We start from the raw sequence: 20,110 nt of genomic DNA, 5'->3' as shown, positions 1-20,110 counted from the left end.
GTTCTGTGGCGGTGGCACCTTCTGAAGTAGCTTACGGTGCATTCGAACGTGCTATTTCTCATCCATTCAGGCCCATTGAATATCTGCCTCACCTAAATTTCTGTGTCGACCGTTGAACTTGAAAAGTATTGTGTTTGAAGCTGGGGGTATTCGGCTATTTCACATATGCAAGTAATCTTTGCGTTGCATTTGCTGTTCAATAAATGTGAACTGATGGCAGGTGAGGAGGTGTGCATAGTGGTGTGGCCCCTACTATTGGTGGCAGCAGAGGGGAAGAAACACTCATGCCAAGAGGAAACCAAGGAACTGATATCTAGAGTTGGCACCATGGAGTACAAAATTATTAACTGGCTAAGGATGCTCTTAACCAGTAACAGGCTACAAATCTGTATGATGCTGGTTGCAGTTGTCTCCACCACTACCTCTCATCTGCCCTCTTCACTCTCTTAGTGGTGATTTCTTCATCCCTTTTACCCTCCAGCAGACCCTCTCACTATCCTTCCATGCATGTGTGTACTCACCCAAAGTTCTTCCTTATTGGATCTACTCCATAGGACATAAAGGATGTGCCTTAATTTGGATCAAAGGTGCTTTGGTAACCTGACTGGATAGGCAGCTGTTGCTAAAGGATGTAGATGAGGCTTGTCTCAAAGGTGTTGTGTCTACATGTGCCTTATTTGGTCGATTGGTAGATTTGGTGGATTTGCCTTATTTGGTAGGTTGGACTGGCCATGTATAAATGTTCATCTGAAACGCACAATCATCATGAGTCATTGGGAAGCTGAGCATTGGCCTGGTATACAAACAGATCTGAAAATTTGTGCTGCAAGGCTGAGTGATCAGATCTGCTCAGACTATTCAGTTTCTGCCTTAGTACCTTCCAAGAGAAGGACCATTTAAACTGTTAAAAAATAAGAAAAAGATATAATAACCACCCAGTCTATGAGATATTAGTTCATGCTGTTAGGTATTCCTCCAACTTCCCTAAGTAGTGAGAAGGACAGGCTGTGCTGAAGAGTTTAATATTCTTCAGATAAAAGATATAACTGAATACATAATAGTGTGTTTGTCATATATTTGCAGTGCCATCCTAATAACACTTTCCTGGGAGTAAGATTCTGAGCAGGTCGGGTTAGGATTGCTCTCTTAATTTATAAATATATAAGCAGAGTTTACTAGAAGCAAGTTGCCATCTAAAAACAGGCAACAAAACCACTGATTCTGCATCAGATTCTCAGATAGCAGATGTGTTAACTTCTGTAACCCGCTTCTAATCTAAATTGCTTTCCAGATTCAACCTGTCACTGCTTTATTTTCTCAGCCCCAGCCCCTCCAGGCTGTTAATCTCAAACTGTTCCCCCTGCAAGTAAATTAAGGGAAAAACATCTTCTGAACATTAGCCCCCTGTTGCAGAGACAGCAGTCAATTATTGTTAGCTATTATTAACAAAGGAGACCACTCAGCAGTTGTGATGAGAAAAGCCAAACGCTCGGCTCAAAGTCACTCACTAGTCATCCAACACATTAGATTGGGGGGGGGGGGCTGAATTCTTCATATCTAAGTTCCATTTGTGATCCAGCACCAGGTGGTTTCAGGTTCAGTGCTAAACCCTGTAACTCTCTGTCCTGAGGTTTGGCACCATATATTATTTTTAATTACTTAATAAGAAATTATGCATGGCGGTCTGATAATTTAAAGAGAGCCAGTGTGACATAGTGGCTAGAGTGACAGAGTAGGATCTGGGCGACCCAGATTCGATTCCCTGCTCTGCCATGGAAGCTCACTGGGTGATCTTGGGCCAGTCACACACTCTCATCCTAGCCTACCTCACAGGGTTTGTTGTGAGGGAAAAATGGAGGAGAGGAGAATTATGTAAGCTGCTTTGAGTCCCCACTGGGGAGAAGGGCAGGGTATAAGTGAAGTAAAATAAAATGAATACACTTTTCTTTTGTGTGTCCATGTTTGGAGCTGAACAGCTGAAGACTAGTCCAGTTGCTTCACTCTTACATAATCCTTGTCAAGTTTAGAGTCAGTTTTTGCAGTCCAAGTTTAAGGTCTATTTTGTAGATAGTGGCTGAATTTGTTAAGGATGTGGTGTAACTGCATGAATTTTGTTTATAAGGTAAACTGATACCTTAGAATAATTCTATTCCATGGTGTGTGGTATGTGTGTGAAAGAGAGAATGCACATGTGGGCACAAAATCTTCACCTCTTACAGTTTTGAAAATTTTGACTGTGTTCCCTTCTTATTTGTTCGGCTGGTGGCAAAAATTTCAGGAGATCATTGCAAGCCAGCCTTGACCCTCCTGTGAATGGAACATCTGTGATTGCATGTTTGACTCAAATGGCTTAATAGTCTGGTTTAACCATGTGACTGTCTTGCTCTTGTCTCCTTCTCTTCTCTGCAGAAACTGGTGTGCCTACATAGTGAATAAGAATGTGAGCTGTTCTGTGCTGGATGGCACTGAGAGTTATGTTGAAGTTCACTACAGCTGTGCCTGGAATCAGGTGCCCTGCCCAAACACCCCAGTGTAAGTAACAAAAAAAGACAAGGAGGAGATGGAGTGGGTGGGGGAGGCATTTGGTCATCATCTTCAACAATGAGATATTCCCATATGTAGGCAGAAGAATGCTGTGCTTCATCACACAGTTAGTCAAGCAGTAGGATAGTTCATGTTTAAAATCATCACCAATGTTTGTACTTCATAAGGACATGCACTACTTTCTGACTCCTGTTTTCTGAACCACAACATAAGCTGAACAAAGCTTGCTCCTTTTTTGCAAACATGAGGCAGCTGAAACCAATTAGAGCATGTTGACTCTTTTGTCAACAGATCATGCAGCAAGTTACTGTATATTACTCAGACAAAAAAGGATGTTGCTAAACCTTTATCTGTAAATAATTAATTTGATGCTGCCATTGTTTGAGCATTTTGTTACAAGTAATCAAAGTTTGAGCAATTAGTACCTGGGTTTTGTGGAAGTTCTGTGAACACCTGCTATTGAGTGCTGTAACATTCCTTGGCCACAAGTCATTTGCAAGCTCCAGCCATGCAGAGCAGTCGTAAACCTTGCTGTAAATCAGTGCAAGTCTTCTTATATGAAATAATTGAGAAAAAGCCAAAGAGTACCAGTATTTCTGAGCCAGTTTATGTTGCCCTGTGAACAAGAGACTTGGAGTGTAAAATGAGGGTCTTAAACTTACTGAACAAGATAGGCAGCCATTTAAGTAGTAATTCAAATTGGGCATTTTTTCCAGTAATCTTGAAGGATGTTGCCAGGTCCAGCAGGATACACCTTCATCACCTGCTTCAAACTAGAAAACAACTTGAAAAGTTAGGACAAGTATCTTACTCCTGCCATCAGAACAAGCCTTGTGGATAGTGGAAGGGTTAAGGAATTGTACTACTTACTGCTTTGCATTTCAGTACTAAACACATGATTGTGAATTACACATCTGTGTAGTTCCACTCTTAGAAATCTTTACCAAGATGTGGCTTGACTGCTGCAAATGATAAAAGTTAATAAAGTTGATTATTGCTTCAAGGAGAACTATGTATCAGTGCATCTCTTTATTCTTGTGCTGCTTTTTCTCTGCTGCTGGTAGCAGAGGAACCTGTTCATTACATATTTGGATCTTAAATGCGCAAAGAGGCATTTCATGCAAGTAAGTGACCCTCCATCCTGCCATTAGTTTAATCTGCTGAATGAAAAGCGTCTGCCTGTTGCCTGAGTTCAGAGCCCTTCCTTACAAGCAGCAGCTCCTTCTTTTTTCACTCTTAAGGGACGACAGCTGGAGAGGTTATCTTACTGCACTGAATTACCATCTTGAAATGAATAATTGGCAATGCGATCCTAAAACCGTTGATTTAGAAGGGTGTAACTCTTCTTAGGGTTGCACTGGAAACTTAATCCTATGGCTAATATGTGACTAGCAATTTACACGTACTTTTTACATAATTATACGTAGAGAAAAAATAAATGCAACTTGAAAGACATCATAATGCCTGTATCTTTGTAACTAATACACAGTCTTCAAGGCACTTCATTCCCATTTGATAAGTAGACCAAATTAAACTAAACTTCCTCAACAGCAGCTAAATGGGAAGAAGTTATGGTGAATTGCTCTCGGTATAGCATTCTCTGTAGAACTTTTAAATAGGATTTTAACTGACCATTTCCAGAAGGTTTTGTATAGCAAGACATGATTTAACTTTGTCTATTGAAAAGAGATTTAAGCTTTTTAACATTCATTTCGTAGCTATGGCTGCTTTGGGTAGGTTTATCTAGTGTGGTACAGAGAGGTGGGTGGCGTTAATAACACCAGACATCAGTTTGACTTTTTGGTACCATGTTGGAAACAGCTTGGCTTTCTTAAAGACAGATCCACTACTACGGAAGTATTCATGCAACATAAGGAGAGCAACCAGCTTGAACTAGGCATTCCCTCTGTCTCTCTCTGGCATGTGGCCCACAGCGTAGGAGGCTGTGATGGTGATTTTAGGCCAGTCTCGTCACTCTGATGTATAATTTAAACTGGTAAAAACAGAGCCATTATTTAAGAAGCGAACTTCATCAAAGATGTATTTCACTCATTAAAAACCAACCCAAAATAAAGAATTCTAAAGTGGTGGCTTAAAATGTTTCATGTATGGCCCATTCTTTCTGGTTGTATAAAATGTGTTCAGTAGGAAAAAAACACCTGGTTTTATAATTGTATCAAAAAACTACAAAAGGACCATTGTTGTTTCTTGATGAAGAGAGGCAAAGAATGCAGTGTAGGTCAGGGAGAAGTTTCTTTACAGGGTCCAGCTTGCTGGACTACGTGGGATGTGCAGCTGAGGAGCAAGGAAGTCAGAATAATTTTAGATACACATTTGTTTGATAATGTTAGATTGCTGGGTGGGATGGATTCTTCTATCTTTGACTTAGTGTTGCCTGTCTTTGCCTTTAAACGTTGCACAGCAACACATTCTTGCTCCTATCTGATTTGTCCTGGAATCCAGTTATTTCATAAATTATGAATAATTCAAAACGACCACAAGAACTTCCTCTCAGTACAAGTGGAGCTCATGCTTATATGACTAGGCTGCAATAATACTTGCTGGAGTTTTAAACATGTCTCTAGTACCAGTTTCTGGAGAAATGGCCAAGTACTGGTTGAAGTTAGTTCTGATACTTTATAACAAATAAGTTCATAAATTAATGCTGTACACCGCAAAACAGATTGACATTGTTTCAGTGCTGGGTGGTATTCTGCCCATGCCTTAGTGGTCCATTGCCTATCAAGCTTTTTATATTCCCTCTGATAGTACCTTGCTTTTCTACTACTAGAGTGTTGACATGGGAGAATATGAAGTGCAGGATTGTTTCCCAGACCATGGTGTCCAAAAATTACACCTTTAAACTTCATGGTTTCTCAGTTTTGGAGAAACTGCTGGTTCTACTAACAAAGCCCACATGGGGATCTTCAGCAACCTTGTCACACGTAATAGTTACCCAATAGCAGGACACGTACTTTATTATTCTTTTTTTTTTAAATTTTTATTGGAATTAGAAATATTTTGTCATTTATAACAATCAAATTACTTTAATATTCCAGTTCTAACCCCCTCCCTCCCCCCCCCCCGTTTGTTGACTTCCAACAGTTTTCCAACCCTTTGTCTATTCCCCTACTCATTTCAACTTATTTTGTCAATTAAACATATACTTTCACACTCTTCTAAGCTAGTCTATTATAACACAGTGCTAAGTCAATTTCCCTTCACTTATCAACTAACTCATACATTCCTGGCATATTATTCAATAGTAATAATACTGGTAATATTCTCAATATCCTGTACTCTAACTTATTCATTCTAATGTCATCAATATGGGACAAACAATTTATCCCTCCCTATACGTAACTTGAGTACTCATAAGTGATGAATACATTTATAAGTCAACCAATTTAACTTATACTCTATATGTTACTCTTTACTTCCTCTTATATCTCTTATCTTTATAACATAAAGTCAATCAATTTGACTCGTATTCTACACATTTCTAAATATACCTATAAACACCATATACATTCGACATAAGTCAATCAATTTGACCCATGTTCTGCACATTTCTAAATATCGCTATAACCAAAAATACCTTCAGCATAAGTCAATCAGTTTAACCTATATTCTATATGCTACTTCTCATTCTCTCCCTTCTTGTATTCATGAATTTTAATTCTGTTAATTCTTTATAGTTAGTGGCTCTTAAGCTTTTTGCATGTGGACACTTTTTGGTTTGGTCAAATATCATATATTGTTTCAGTGTGGAAGGATATTTCAAAGGTCCTTTGCCAAGTTGCTTCCTCCTCTTGAACCTGATTCTCCCTTTGACTTCCCACATTATACAGCATTAGAGGAAAAGGTGTGTTTTAGTTTCCATTTTAAAGATTGCAACAGTATGTAAAACATAGTGCTTGCCTTTTCAGTATATAGGAGAAACTTCTCGTTCTTAAATACTTTCATTATGGTCTTAGGATTCAGATGAAATTGAACCAGGAATCAGGGAAGTCCAGGGACCATAGTGAAAGTAATAATTGCCTTGCAGTAGAGTATTCCTCCACAAATTCCCTTAGGAAAGGGAGTTGAGCTGAACCATACAGATGTGATGTTTGGCTACTTGTATGTGTGACTTAGCAACAACTGTGACACTAGGAGATTACTGCCTGCTCATATAAGGTTGACTACAGTGCTTCCTCTTATGTAATGCTTTCTTTGTTAGAGAACGTTTGTTAAATTATATCTTTCAGAAAGCATCAGAATCTATGGACACATTCTGCTGTCAGTGTTTAGTCATGTTACCAGTATTAGACTTTCACCACAGAAGCATTTTTTAAAATCCAGAAACTTTTTAAACATTTCTGGGTATGTTCCTGAAGAGGCTACAGTAGTAATAGAACCATTGCTTCAGTTGTCTCTCTTAATGTATCCGTTAGACAAAAATAAAACGTTTTGCGGATGTACTATAAGGATTTCGTCAAAAGGAAAAGAGAGATGCTGAAGCTTAGGTTGCTATTGTTTCCTGAGGATGGAGAGATCACCAAGATCACAGTGTCAGTCAATGGTAAAGTTTTCAACAAATTGGCCAAGCTAATATAAGCTTAGAGCCAAAACACACGTTAAGAATTACACGTGGTTGCGCGAGTGTCAGCGCTCTTGTCTGTTTCGGCCCGCCCGTGCCCATTCCAGGAGTTTTGCGCGTGTCCCCACTGAACCTGTGATTGTGTGTCTGCATCTGCACGAGTCCCTCTTCACGACCAGCGAGTTCCCAGCACTGAGCGGCTCTTTATCCATTCCAGCGCTTGTGGACATCTCGCTGACTGCTAGATGGCGCTATTGCCTGCACCTTGCGAGCGACCGGGTGACGCAGGCCGCAGCCTCCCGGGGCGCAATCCCCTCATCCGCGGGCCTGCCAAGATTGGCTGAATGTTTTGGTTCACTTCAGAGGCGCCCCCGTGGTTCCCCCCCACTCTGGGATCTCGCCCAGCAGAGGACCTACTGAGGCCAGCAAAGTAAGGGGGGTGTTCGCTGTCCCTCGCCGTCTTGGCGGCGTTCTGGTCGCCGGGTCACGGTGTCACTGTGACACTGAGAGATCTCTGTCTTTTGGTACTACACCTCTGAAGATACCCGCCACAGCTGCTGGCGAAACCTCATGAACTACAATGCAAAGACCACGGCAATACTGCCCGGAAAACCCACAACAACCATCTGTTCACGTTCATCACGTGTCTGCGCAACCATGCCCTCATGCCCCTGTGGCTCCGTCGGTTGTTATTTGTGGCTTTCCAGGTTTTTTTTGGTCATGGCTTGTACACGGGGTGGCCGAAAAACGGGGTGTAAAAAAACAATTGGTTCCCAAAAGCCTGAGGCGCACTGCCCCTGGTGTTTCCGGCTGGTCTCCCGTGACGGTTGCGTCTACTTTTGCAGTACTGGGCCCAGGAGATTTGGGGAGGCATGCTTGGCTCTCGGCGGTGCGCGTTGACCTGATCGATGTCTCCGGTCTCCGCGGTCTCAGAAGCTGTGACCAACCAGCTTGCGGCCTCCGTGTGGCGCCACGCGATTGGCTGTCTCATTGGTTTGCCCGCGCACACAGCGCGAGGCTTCCCTTGTCAACCGCACGTGCCTGTGGCATCGCTGCAAAGCATGGCGGAGTGGGTCCCGAGCAACTGGCGGGAGGAGTGGGCAGAGCAGGCAGCCACGGCCATGGAGGAAAAGGGGATGACAGAGCACGAGCGGGACGCGGCTGAGGATACCATGGTGCCGTTCCACCTGGAATGGCTCTTCCCTGACCGTGTCGATCTCGCGCACATGGTCCGCAAGAACATGACCGCTTTGGTGGAGGAGATTGAGGTCGACATGGTAGAGAAGGAGTTCCTGGGCGAAAGACTGCGTAGTGAGTGCGCTCGCCCCACCCCCCGCCACCCTTCCTCGGGATGCCGCCTTGCGGCCCCGGCAGTTGTGCCTCGATGGCTGTTTGCCGGAACACGCTGATGCGGGGGGGGGGATGCGGCCCTCTCTGCCCATTCCCGCAAAAGCTTCCTTGGCTAATGGCGACTGCTCATTGCGCCGTGATACCTGGGCGCATTAGGCCGTGCAATAAATGCATAAAATCCCTGAATTTCCTAGCAGAATAAGCATTTGCAGATCTAAAAAAACCTCCAGTACTAAAAAGCTCTTTTTACAGCTGAATTAGCTCCTTACCTTGAATCCCTTTTTCTTTATATAATAATTTAGATGGAGCTCAGTTTGACTTTTTAAAAAATGTTAACAAATCTTTGTTTTTTAATGTCATTCAGAGTGTGTCCATATATTTGTTCAAAATGGCCTATGTTGTCTTGGTATAATGCATAAGCCAGACCTTCCTTCCTTCCTTCCTGTAGCGTTTTCATGATTCACCTGCCAGCTTTTCCCACTCTTACTGCACTTGACTGTATTTCTGCAAAAAAACAAATGTACAATTGCCAGAAAGCATTTTGGAGGTGAGGATAATCCTGTAAATGGGCTTTCTTTTCTTATTCTGGAAACTGAGAGAACATGGGAATGAGAGGAAGAGCTTCTTCCTGCTGGTTCCAGTTGTTGATTAATTTTGGGAAGAAGGAGGGGAGGAATATTCATATGGGACAAAGATGCTTTGGAAACTTAAGCATCTGCTAGCAAATGTTAGGATTGCCAACTGCCTGGAGGAATAAAATGTCCTCCTGTCCCATTAATAGAGGCTTAAGGGGATATTATTTACCAGCTGGTTCTTTACCTTCATGCCATGAAAAGCTTCAGCTGTTGATTTCCACATGTTAAGCCTCTGTTAAAGGGACAGGATATTCCCCTAAGGGCTGTTGGCAACCATGTAGTGCTTTGAAAACTAGCATCATATGGGAGGAGATGGTAAACCTAGAGGCTGCCTGAAATTCTTTGTTTCTCTAGTTCTAAGCATGTAGACACACCTCTCTCCAGCCAAGCTTCTCTGGCTACACAGCCTATACATACAGTATGAAAGAACACAGTATAGGACACTGTATTTTACAACTACAGTGTGCTGGGAGGGGTTTATCTCTCTTTCTGTGATGATATACAGTGCTATAGATGCCGATAAAGAAGACAAGGGACTGGAGACCAAAATCAAGAATTTGGGTAATATTACTAGCAGCAGACCTGTCGAACAAGTTATTTAGGTTTGAAACATATACCTCACTTTAGGCACTATTGGTTTCATTGATTCCAAGGGTACTTATGTGCATGTACTTGATTGCAGGAGTGCAGCCTAAATCATTTAATGAGACTTTTAGTTCCCTATTGGAAAAATGCAGGTGGTGTTTCCTATGACTTCAAACAGTTCTGTGAATTAATTAATTCATTGATGTTTTAGATGCAAATCAGTGGAAATCCCCAATGGACTTCAAAGACAAATATTTATTGCATTTGATTTGGTTGGTTGGAAGATTTAGAAGGCAGTTTTGGATAACATGATTGTTTTAAATTGTACGGCACTGGACTTTGTGTATTAGTTTCTTCCTCATAACTAACAACAGTGAATAAGCTGAATCCCATGAGGGGCAAATGATTTCATGGTTTGAGAATTTTTAACTGCTGCAGATTCAATAATAACAAAATAAAAGACTATAAGGGAGTGGTACTGAGTGCTTCAGCTGTTGTGTAAAGTCAGATATTTTTCTTTATTACAACATACCATGTCCTGGAAAAATATGGAGCATAACTTTCTGCTATATACAGCTTCTTCTCAATATTGAAAGAAGAGAGAAGGGTGGATAGTTATTTTTTAAAAGTAAGCAAGAAGCTCTTCTAAGCAAGAAGCTCTTACAATGGTTTCCAAATGCATTTATTTACATATATCCTGCTTTTTTCCCTAATGGGGATCTAAAGTAGCTTATAGCACCATTCTTTCTTCCATTTTATCCTCACAATGACAGCCCTGTGAGATAGCTTAGTCTAAGAGTGGGTAAGTTGGATCCCATGAACCATCAGCTGAAGGTGCAAATGGTCAAAGAGCTTCCCTGCCTTCTCCACCCCCCAGAGCCCATTCTGACCTGAGAAAGTTTATTTTTAGGGTCAACAAACCCATGCAGGTTGAATGGCTACAATAGGAAAGGAGAAAGGAACAAGACTTCCTGTTCTGCCTCTTATATGAGCAGAGGTCTAGGAGTTAGAAAAGACTCTGTGAGTCTCTCTCTACACAAGACATCTGACATGTGAAAAACACGTGTTGGGAGATGCAATGTTAGCCAGGAAGGGTAGTTTTAAAACACAGAGCCGGTGGCAAGTCAAAGGCTTTGATATACACTGGAGCTCTGTCAAGGGGCTGTGAAATGCCAGATGGGAAACTTCATCCCATTATAGCCTCTCCAGGTCCAAGCCGAACTCTGAAAGGCTGCTCCAGCCCATTTCCATTCTTCCCTGTCCTCTGGTTGCGATTCCACACAGTTTTAGACTGGAGAGGTGAAACTGGCAGCCTTTGGGGAGGCAAAGATGAAATTAACATACCCTCTGAGGAGTGATCTCTGCTGTCTCTTTAAAGTATGCTTCCCAGCTAACATTACATCTCTGTAACGCTTGACAAACACGCACCAAGATGTCTTGCGTAGAGAGAAACTGTGGTGAGGGAAGTTGGGGAAGATCCCATGATACTTGGGTCCACAGATTGCAGGATCCAACCCACTGATTGGCCTCAAATCACCCAGTAAGCATCATTGGCAGACTGGCATTCAAACCTAGATCTCCAAGATCCTGTTCTGACTCTCTAACCAGTACACCATGCTGGCTGATCCACAGGATCACGAACTAAACAATTAACTGCTGAAATAATATATCCACTGTCTAGTCCCATTTGACAAAGTGACGTATGAGGCATCATTTCTCCCTGCCGCCCCCCAAAAGTTTGGTAAATTAGAGTTGGGAAGAACTCTAGTATTTGAGTTCCATCCACTGGGAGTAACACTGGTTCTAACTATGGGGTTAGTTGAACCTTCATAGAATATCATAATTCTGTTTAATATGTCAGTTTTCTGATAGCGTTCTTAAGAAACCTGTTTCTGTATTCAGAAATGCAGAATCTGAATTGGGTTGATAGAGTAAAATTTTGATGAATAAAATCATTGCAAAATCTCTGTATCATGATCATGAAAGTCTATTAACAATTAACTTCCCGTTCGAGCATGTAGGAATCATTTGAAATCAGAAGGTCTTTATTGCTTTTGGATAATAGCCACTGAAAAGGTATCTTTTGGGTATTAGAAAGTTGAAATCTGAATAATGCACTCCGACAATTCCAGTTTGTCAGGGGAGACACCCTATTTTTTAGTGGCTGTCCCAGATTAATCATCATTTATAATTTGTTCCTATGTTTTCTTTTGGTGATGCATTTAAAAATAATTATTTTCATGAGTTGCCAGATTTGCTGTTTTTCAGTTTTCAGGTCTGTAAAAAAAGAAATCTCTTGAGTTGACAGTTGTGATAGGTTCAATACGCTCGTGTGATGTAGTGTTTAGAGTGTTGGACTAGGATCTGGAAGAACCAGGTTCATATCCCCACTCTGCCATGAAAGCTTGCTGGGTGACTTTAGGCCAGTCATATGCTCTCAGCCTAACCCACCTCACAGGGTTGTTGTGGGAACAGGGCCGGTGCCAGAGGTTCTGGCGCCCGTGGCAGCGTGCGCGTGCACTCTGCGTGCGCGCACGCCACGGACTGCATGATGACATCATCACAGACATCATCACGCGCCGCAGGGGGGCTGGGCAGCTCACGGAGCGCCAAGCACCGAAGCTGCAAGCTGTTGCTTGGTGGCGCGCGGAGGCTGCTCCGTGCACCGCCCCAGCAACAGCTCATGGCTTCTGCGCCTGGCTGGGGCTGAGGAGCGCGCAGCGGAGCTGGCGTGGCTGGCTGCAGCTGCTGCTGCAGCCAGCCCGCCAGCTCCGTGCCACCACTGCCGCCGCCACGCACCCCAGTTGGGCGCACAAGCTGCGAGCCGCTGCTGGGGCGGCACCCGGAGGCTGCGCCCGGCTGGGGTGTGTGGTGGCGGTGGCAGCAGAAGCATGGAGCTGGCTGGCTGGCTGCAGCAGTAGCTGCAGCCCAGTCATGCCAGCTTCGCTGTGCGTGCCTCTGCTCCCGACACCCCCTCCGGCGCCCCTCCAATGCCCGCGCGCCCGAGGCCACCGCCTACCTGGCCTCCATGGGCGCGCTGGCCCTGTGTGGGAATAAAATAGGGGAGATGAGAATTACGTAAGTGGCCTTGTGTTCCTATTGGGGAGAAAGGTGGGGTATAAAAAAAGTAAATAAATATTGTGTTGTACACATATAACCCTGTAAATGCATTAATACTGGCTCCATGTAAACTGCTGCCTGAAAATTCACTTGCTGATGAAGTTCATTTTGAGCATGTGACAACAGAATGGAGGGTAGTTATGTTTATCTAGCATTTCTTTAACCCAAGCACCTTTGTGGTTTTTAAATCAGTGCAGGACAGACTATTGCAGATTGAATTAATTCGGCAAACTGTAGAGTCTTCAGCAGAGCTTCATGCGGAGGAGCAGTCATCTCTGCTGTGAGAATAGGGATGTTGCAAGTATGTCCCTTTTCACCCCTGTGAGATGCTGGAGGCTATTAAATAACATGTTGAGCTTATTTGGTTTGGCTGCATTGGTAGGGAGTGAAAACAACGTGCATACCATATCAGTTTGATCAGTTCATAGAATCAGAGTGCAGTGGTCTGAGCAGGTATTCTGTGATTTCCACAAACAATTTATCAATGGGACCAGCCCATTATTGAAAATTAATGTATATCAAAGATATTCTAAATGCATCTAAGATTTCATTTTTCTAATTCTCAAAAGATAGTCATGCAGTCACAAAGTTGTTGAAAGCTTTTTTAGTGAATTGATATGACGACTTTCAAAATATTAATATTTTACACAACACTTCAATCCAGATGTTGCGGTCTGCATGCAGATACATTTGTGCTTGTGGACCAGATGTACTAGTTCTGATGCAAAGTTACAGACCGTTATGGTAGGGGTGTCTCTCTAATTACTCTTAGCCACTTCAAAGATCATTGAGATATCTTGTGCATTCTGTTGGCTCCATGTGGGTGTTCAAAGAAAAATCATCCCAACTAATTGCATACACATTAATAAGTTGTTTTAAGATTCTAGATAAGAAAAAAGGAAATAGAAAATGCTGGGTAGTGATTCTGTTAGATCTTTTACCTCTATTACATACATTGATAATTTTGTGTAATTTAAAGTTATTTTCACTTTAAAATATTTACCAGACTAGTGCTCTTGCTGATGTCTCAGTGGAGAGTCCAAGATCGATATAATACAGTAGGCAGCTGTAAGTTTTTATATGTGCTTTTGAAGGAGGGCCTCTCTCTGCATTGACCCATGCAGCAACAATAAGGTCTTTTGGCTATCCTGTCTCTGGCCAGAGTATATACTGTTGCTGCTTGGACTCTGGCCTGTTTGCTACCACCCTCACCTAGCTCCTGCGTGAGCATATCTTTTGAGAGAAGGTGAGGCAGGCCTTCAGGAGAGGCTGCAAAACTGAAATATTTAGGAGTGCATTTGGTCTAGGTAAAGCAGTTTTTTTAGTACAGTGATTGCTCTAGGAGTAGGATTTTGCTGACTAAATTATTTGTTGGTTTTGGCAATGTATTTTTAATTTTATATATTTTTTAATGTTGTTACCTATTAAAGGTGAGTGTAGACCCATGTAGTCTGAATAAGTTAGCTTGATGTGCTTGAATTGAACAAAGCCTTGGAGCAGCTGGTTTGGCCCCAGTTTACTCGATGTTTTCAAGGATTTAAACGTGGACTCTCAGCTCACTTTGAACTGTGGCTTTTTTCTGTAGATACCCTATCTAATCCAAAGGAGTTAGCCGTGTTAGTCTGTAGTAGCAAAATCAAAAAGAGTCCAGTAGCACCTTTAAGACTAACCAATTTTATTTTATTGTAGCATAAGCTTTCGAGAATCAAGTTCTCTTCTTTTTTTTTTTAAAGAATTTTTATTGGATTAGAAACATATAATAACAATTATAATCACATTCTTTAATTTTTTCTAATTCTAACCCCCTCCCTCCCCCCCTTTTTATTGACTTCCAACAGTTTTCCAACCCCCTATCCACTTTCCCTCTGCTCCTTCATATTTATTTTATTTGTTTATTATAATATACTTTCAGATTCTTCTAAGCACTATTTCCACTTCCTTTCACATATAAATTGTCATATAAATTGTCATATAAATAAAATCCTCTTAATCTATCTTCTTCATTACAACTACTAATAATATTCATTTTGATAACCTGTGTTTTATCTTACTCCTTCTATTCTCTTCAATATGGGACAAACAATTTGCCCCCCTTTATACATCAATTCCAATACTTCTATACACATACTTATTATACACACTTATTGTCATTTACTTAGGCTTCTGTTCTATATGTTGTTCTTTATCTATACATATACCATAAGTCTAACAATTAGACCTATCTTTGAATTTACGTATGTATGTATATATTCACTCTATGTTATACGGTTATCTTTCCAAAAAATATAGATTAGTTAATTTCTATCCCAATAATTCTCATAGTATCAACGCTATTGCTACTTAATATAAGAGATCCGGATCAGGCATCTGATGAAGAGAACTTGATTCTTGAAAGCTTATGCTACAATAAAATAAAATTGGTTAGTCTTAAAGGTGCTACTGGACTCTTTTTGATTTATCTAATCCAAGAATGTGAAAATGGGACAGACTATTCTGAACATTCATTACAAGAACGATTTATCCCAGAAGCAAAAATACCAGACACTGAGCAAGCACCACAAACTATGGTATCTTATTTGTACTGTTGGTGGTAGGTGGCTGGGAGAAAGACATTATGATTTGTTTAGCAATAGTCCATTACAGCGTTTCCAGAAGACCAAGTATTTTATTAATTTAGCTATAGAAATCATACTGTGAATTATTGAACTTCTTGATTTTTCTTCAGAAAGGAAAGTTACTGAGCATATTTTAGGGATCATGTATTTGTTCTGTCAGCCACAGAGTGTTCATCAAATTCAATTTGAATATATGAACAGGGAAATCTCGTGGCATGGGTTTAGTGAATTTCTAATTTTTCTTCTGCCACTTATTAACATGCCAAAACCCAAGCTCGGACTTCCCTCTTGGTCTGTAGCTGTTGCAGGATGTGTTCTAATAAGGAAAGTTCTTTGGCAGCAAGTAGTAAGGAATGTTCTGTCTGTGGAGAATGGCCAACTATGCCTCATGTAATTGGCTGTTCATATTTTTGTTACTACTGTCTTAAAAGTAATTACTTACTTGATACATATTTTATCTTCCCTAAACGTGGCTTAGAGGTACATGATCTGCAGCCATTAAAATACAAGATAAAAATGAAAGATGTGTATACAGAGATTTGAGAATACAGACTTTGTATACGTTTTGAGAATTCCCCCAATCCATAAGAACTCCTTGTGAACCTACGGAACCACTGTACAATGATACTTACCATTGCCTATTAATTTCATCTTTTTCTTACTTTAATATAAAATATTTTAGCACAGTTTTTAAAAATGTGCAGTTTTGTAAAGAACAGTAATTTTGTCCCATTTTATTTATACTCTCAAAACCAAAGGTGTGCAAATACAACCCCTTTAAGGCAAAGGACTCTAGATTCACGTGCTGCCACCAGTGTGGATAGCTTGGTGTAGTTCACACAAATGGACACAAAAGAGATGGATTATTTTAGTGGCACACTTTTGTATGTTTTATTTTGCTAGTATGACCATAATAAACTTATGAAGAGCCAGACTTGGCTCCAGTAGCACCTTAAAGACCAACTAGATTTCCAGGGTATGAGTTTTAGAGAGTCACTTTGTTACATACTGGGAAGCTTCTTCTCACAATTTTCCCTCCCTCTAGTACTGTACCTACACAATGCCATTACAAGCAAGCTGTAACTATCCGTGAAACAGGCTTGATATGCAAATTATTTGGACCCAGTTCACAAATCCCACTGAGGACTTGATCCTTCAGAACCATTGTGCCAGTTTGATACAATGTACGTTACCTTGTACTAAAGAAGCACAAGATCTTAACTCTGGCATATAAATGAAGAAAGGGCCATTGAGAGCCAGCACAAAGATACCTATATGGCTCTGACAAAGCCTACTGCCTGATTCTATAGGAAGCATCCACAACATCCACATCTCCCTATGGGTAGCCCTGTAGGCAGGTCACGAGAGTGCTTTGCCAGTAGCCACAAGGGCACGTTGTCCCGATCAAAAGCTAACATTGCAGAAATCCAAATGTTGACCCACTGCCTTCAGTACAATGAGGTTTGTGGATTGTACTGTTGGTTACTGTGAGTATGCTCATACTGGGTAGTTTCCATGATGTTTAATATGTCATCTTAAATTGTTTACATTTTGTTTCAGCATTGTTTCAGTTCTGCTTATTTTCAAATTTCTGGCTCCCACACCCTTTTGTATCATTTATCTAATGTCTCAGCTGTTAATCATATTGACTTACACCATGTAATCCACCTTGAGTCTTAGTGAGAAAGGCAGACTATAAATAATATAAACAAATAAGTTTTAAAGAAAGGGGAAAAATCAGAGTAAATCAAATGAAGTGTTTGCAGCAGTTAAATCCAAAAACTGTATAATTAGGTTTTATACACCTGCAACAGGTACATGAAAGAGCAGTGCAGTGGCTATACTGATAGAACAGGATGTAGGGATCCCTGAGTATCACTCTCAGCCCTGCAGTGATGTTTAATAAGTAGCTTTGAGTGCCACAACTTCTTTCACCTCACAGAGTTCTTCGAAGGCTGGAATATCGTATATAGAGGACACATAGGGAAAACATAACAGACTAAGAGCATAGTTCTGAGAGGGTGGCTTGAAAGCCCATGGAAGCCAACTAGAAGTTACTATGGCATATCCCGGACCACCTCCCTTTCTCAATCAAAGATGCTGGTTGCTGGGGTGGCTGTTTAACAGGGGCCTTGTGCAGGCAGGCTTGGGGGCAAGGAGACCTCGTTGAGGGACAGCTGGATGCATGAAGCATTTCCATTTGATCTGCAGCTAGTAGCCAATTGGATGCAAGCCCCGCCTTTCACCTTGCTTTCTCCTTCACAGGTACTGGTTGCTGGGGTGGCTATTTAACAGGGGTCTCGTGCAAGAGGTGCGGGCCAAAGGGTGAGAGCATGGCTTTGCCTCACCCTGCTCACTATGCGAGCAGCCACAGTCACCAATCTGTGCAAGCTCACAAGTCAGCCACCCCACTCTCGACAGCTCAGTACAGTCTGTGTAGAACAAGAGTCCAGTAGCACCTTTAAGACTAACCAACTTTATTATAGCATAAGCTTTCAAGAACCACATCTGTCTTTGTCAGGTGCATCTGAAAAAGAGAGTTGTGGTTCTCGAAAGCTTATGCTACAATAAAGTTGGTTAGTCTTAAAGGTGCTACTGGACTACTATTTTGCAATTATAGACTAACATGGCTAACTCCTGGATCTGTGTAGAACAATAACTCTCTCTTTGTCTGCTTGTTTGCCAGTGGCTGAAAGCAGCACCCCCAACCCTTCAATCTCCCCTGGGGCAGCCCCGCAGCACATCCCAGCTGGGTTTTTCCCAGCTCTGGGCTGCCCCAAAGATCCACCAGCAAAACAAACCAAAAGGGCAAGCACTTCCTGCTAACGAATCACCAGTAACAAAGGAAGGTAGCAAGCAGTTAATGAACAATTAATGTTGATATAGTGTAATATGCAAATTGTTAAACAATGTACACAAATTGAAAAGAACAAAGAGCAAGTTGCAAATAAATTGCAAGTACAATAATAATGATAAACCAGCACAATAATAATGGACCAGCCTTCAAGCAGTTAATATTTGAAAAGAGCAAGTTGCAAGTACAATAATAATGATAAACCAGCAGTCAAAAAATCTGTTGGTACTGTCCTTCATGCAGTAGGTTTATATACAATTCATGGAATCAAAAGAATTTGTGTTGGGGTTATCATTATTATTGTACTTGCAACTTGCTCTTTTCAAATATTAACTGCTTGAATGCTGGTCCATTATTATTGTGCTGGTTTATCATTATTATTGTACTTGCAATTTATTTGCAACTTGCTCTTTTCAATTTTTGTTCTTTTCAATTTGTGTACATTGTTTATCAATTTGCATATTATACTATATAAACATTAATTGTTTGTTTATAAATTTGCATATTACACTATATCAACATTAATTGTTTGTTAACTGCTTGCTGCCTTCCAAAGATCCACCAGGCAGCCCCAAAGATCCACCAGGCACCTCTGCCCCGTAGGGTGGCTCAGCTTCCAAACAAAGCAAGAGGTCCGTTGATCCCATGGAGGCTGCTGCCATATGCTCCCTCCGCCTCCTCCAGCCCCCCCCCCCAACAAAGGCACAGAAAACAGGGTGGGATGTGGGGTTTTGCCCGTGTGTGTGGAGAGGGCACCACTGGGGTCTGAGATGCAGGCAGATGGCCATTATGTCCGGGGGATGAGGACGATCCACAGGGGCCGACCAGGAACTCCCCATTCCTAGGGGCCCCTTGGAGAGGGGTGGTGATCAAGGAGTTCTTCCCTTCACCAGTGAAAGTGGGGAGTGGACAGGTTGCTGAACTGCCACCCATTCTGAGACCATTAACCCAGAGAGTACTGATGCAAAAGGTGGAGGGAGGGCTGAAGCCCACCCTGGATCAATGTTTCCACATGGAATACTGGTCTGGGGAGATCAGAGAGTACATGTAGTGGTACAAGTACATGCCTGCTCTTTGTCAGTACTTGTTGGGTTAACAGTCCCAATCAGACTGGCCCAGGTAGCCTGCGGGCAAATCCAGCTGGATGAGCCTGCTACTCCCGTCCTCCATGCCTGCTATCTCTGGAGGGTCTTTTTGGTCACGGTGAGTGGCCCTTCTGCCCCAGCACAGGGAAGCTGGTGAGCAGCAGCAGGAGGGCATGGAGTGGCCGCAGCAACTGCCAAACTGACATTCCTGTGAGCACCTCCTCGGCAGGGCATGAGCGAGAGCAGTTATCGCCAGGACACCCCCTTTGTCTGCATAAGGAGATCTTTTACAGCAGCTGGGTGCAGGGAATGGATGAGCCCCTCACACTCACATTTATGCGGCCAGCTGGAAGAGGATGGATCTGTCTGGCAGACAGCACGATGTTGGCACAGGAGGGTGTCATGAGGCCGCAGGTGCTGTGGCCAGGCATGCCCCCCCTATGGTGAAGGACCAGCTATCCCAGCCATGTGGGGCAGCTAGGTGCCCCCAGAGGTGCCCCCCACAGGGCTCCCCCTCACAGATGGCTTCCCCCTGGCTGGGCACCTTGATGCATGCACCTTGATCACAGAGGCATGTGGTCCCCAGCTGCCTGTTCTCTGGTTGGGGGGATGGAGGTGTTGACTGGCGGTGGGGATAGCAACCCATACATTGGCTGTGCCTTTACTTGCCACTTGTGGTCCTGTTATGGGGGTGGCACGGCCATTGAAGTACGAAAATGAGGTTGTCAGGGGAACGGCGG

The 20,110-nt window shown here is 42.4% G+C and overlaps 1 protein-coding gene and 1 pseudogene across 2 annotated transcripts in view; both read left to right on the top strand.

The window, feature by feature from the left end:
• Positions 1–20,110, top strand: part of EMILIN2 (elastin microfibril interfacer 2) — a 54,181-nt gene that overhangs the window by 392 nt on the left and 33,679 nt on the right. For both annotated transcript variants that reach the window (XM_054984627.1, XM_054984626.1), the window contains exon 2: positions 2,410–2,532. In XM_054984627.1, the coding sequence (XP_054840602.1) occupies positions 2,410–2,532 (123 nt within the window). The remainder of the gene's footprint in view (positions 1–2,409; positions 2,533–20,110) is intronic.
• On the top strand, positions 8,035–15,974 carry LOC129333276 (peroxisome biogenesis factor 2-like; annotated as a pseudogene).

The sequence above is a fragment of the Eublepharis macularius genome, chromosome 7 (assembly GCF_028583425.1).
Source record: "Eublepharis macularius isolate TG4126 chromosome 7, MPM_Emac_v1.0, whole genome shotgun sequence".
NCBI lineage: Eukaryota > Metazoa > Chordata > Lepidosauria > Squamata > Eublepharidae > Eublepharis > Eublepharis macularius.
This window is presented reverse-complemented; position numbering and strand designations above follow the sequence as displayed.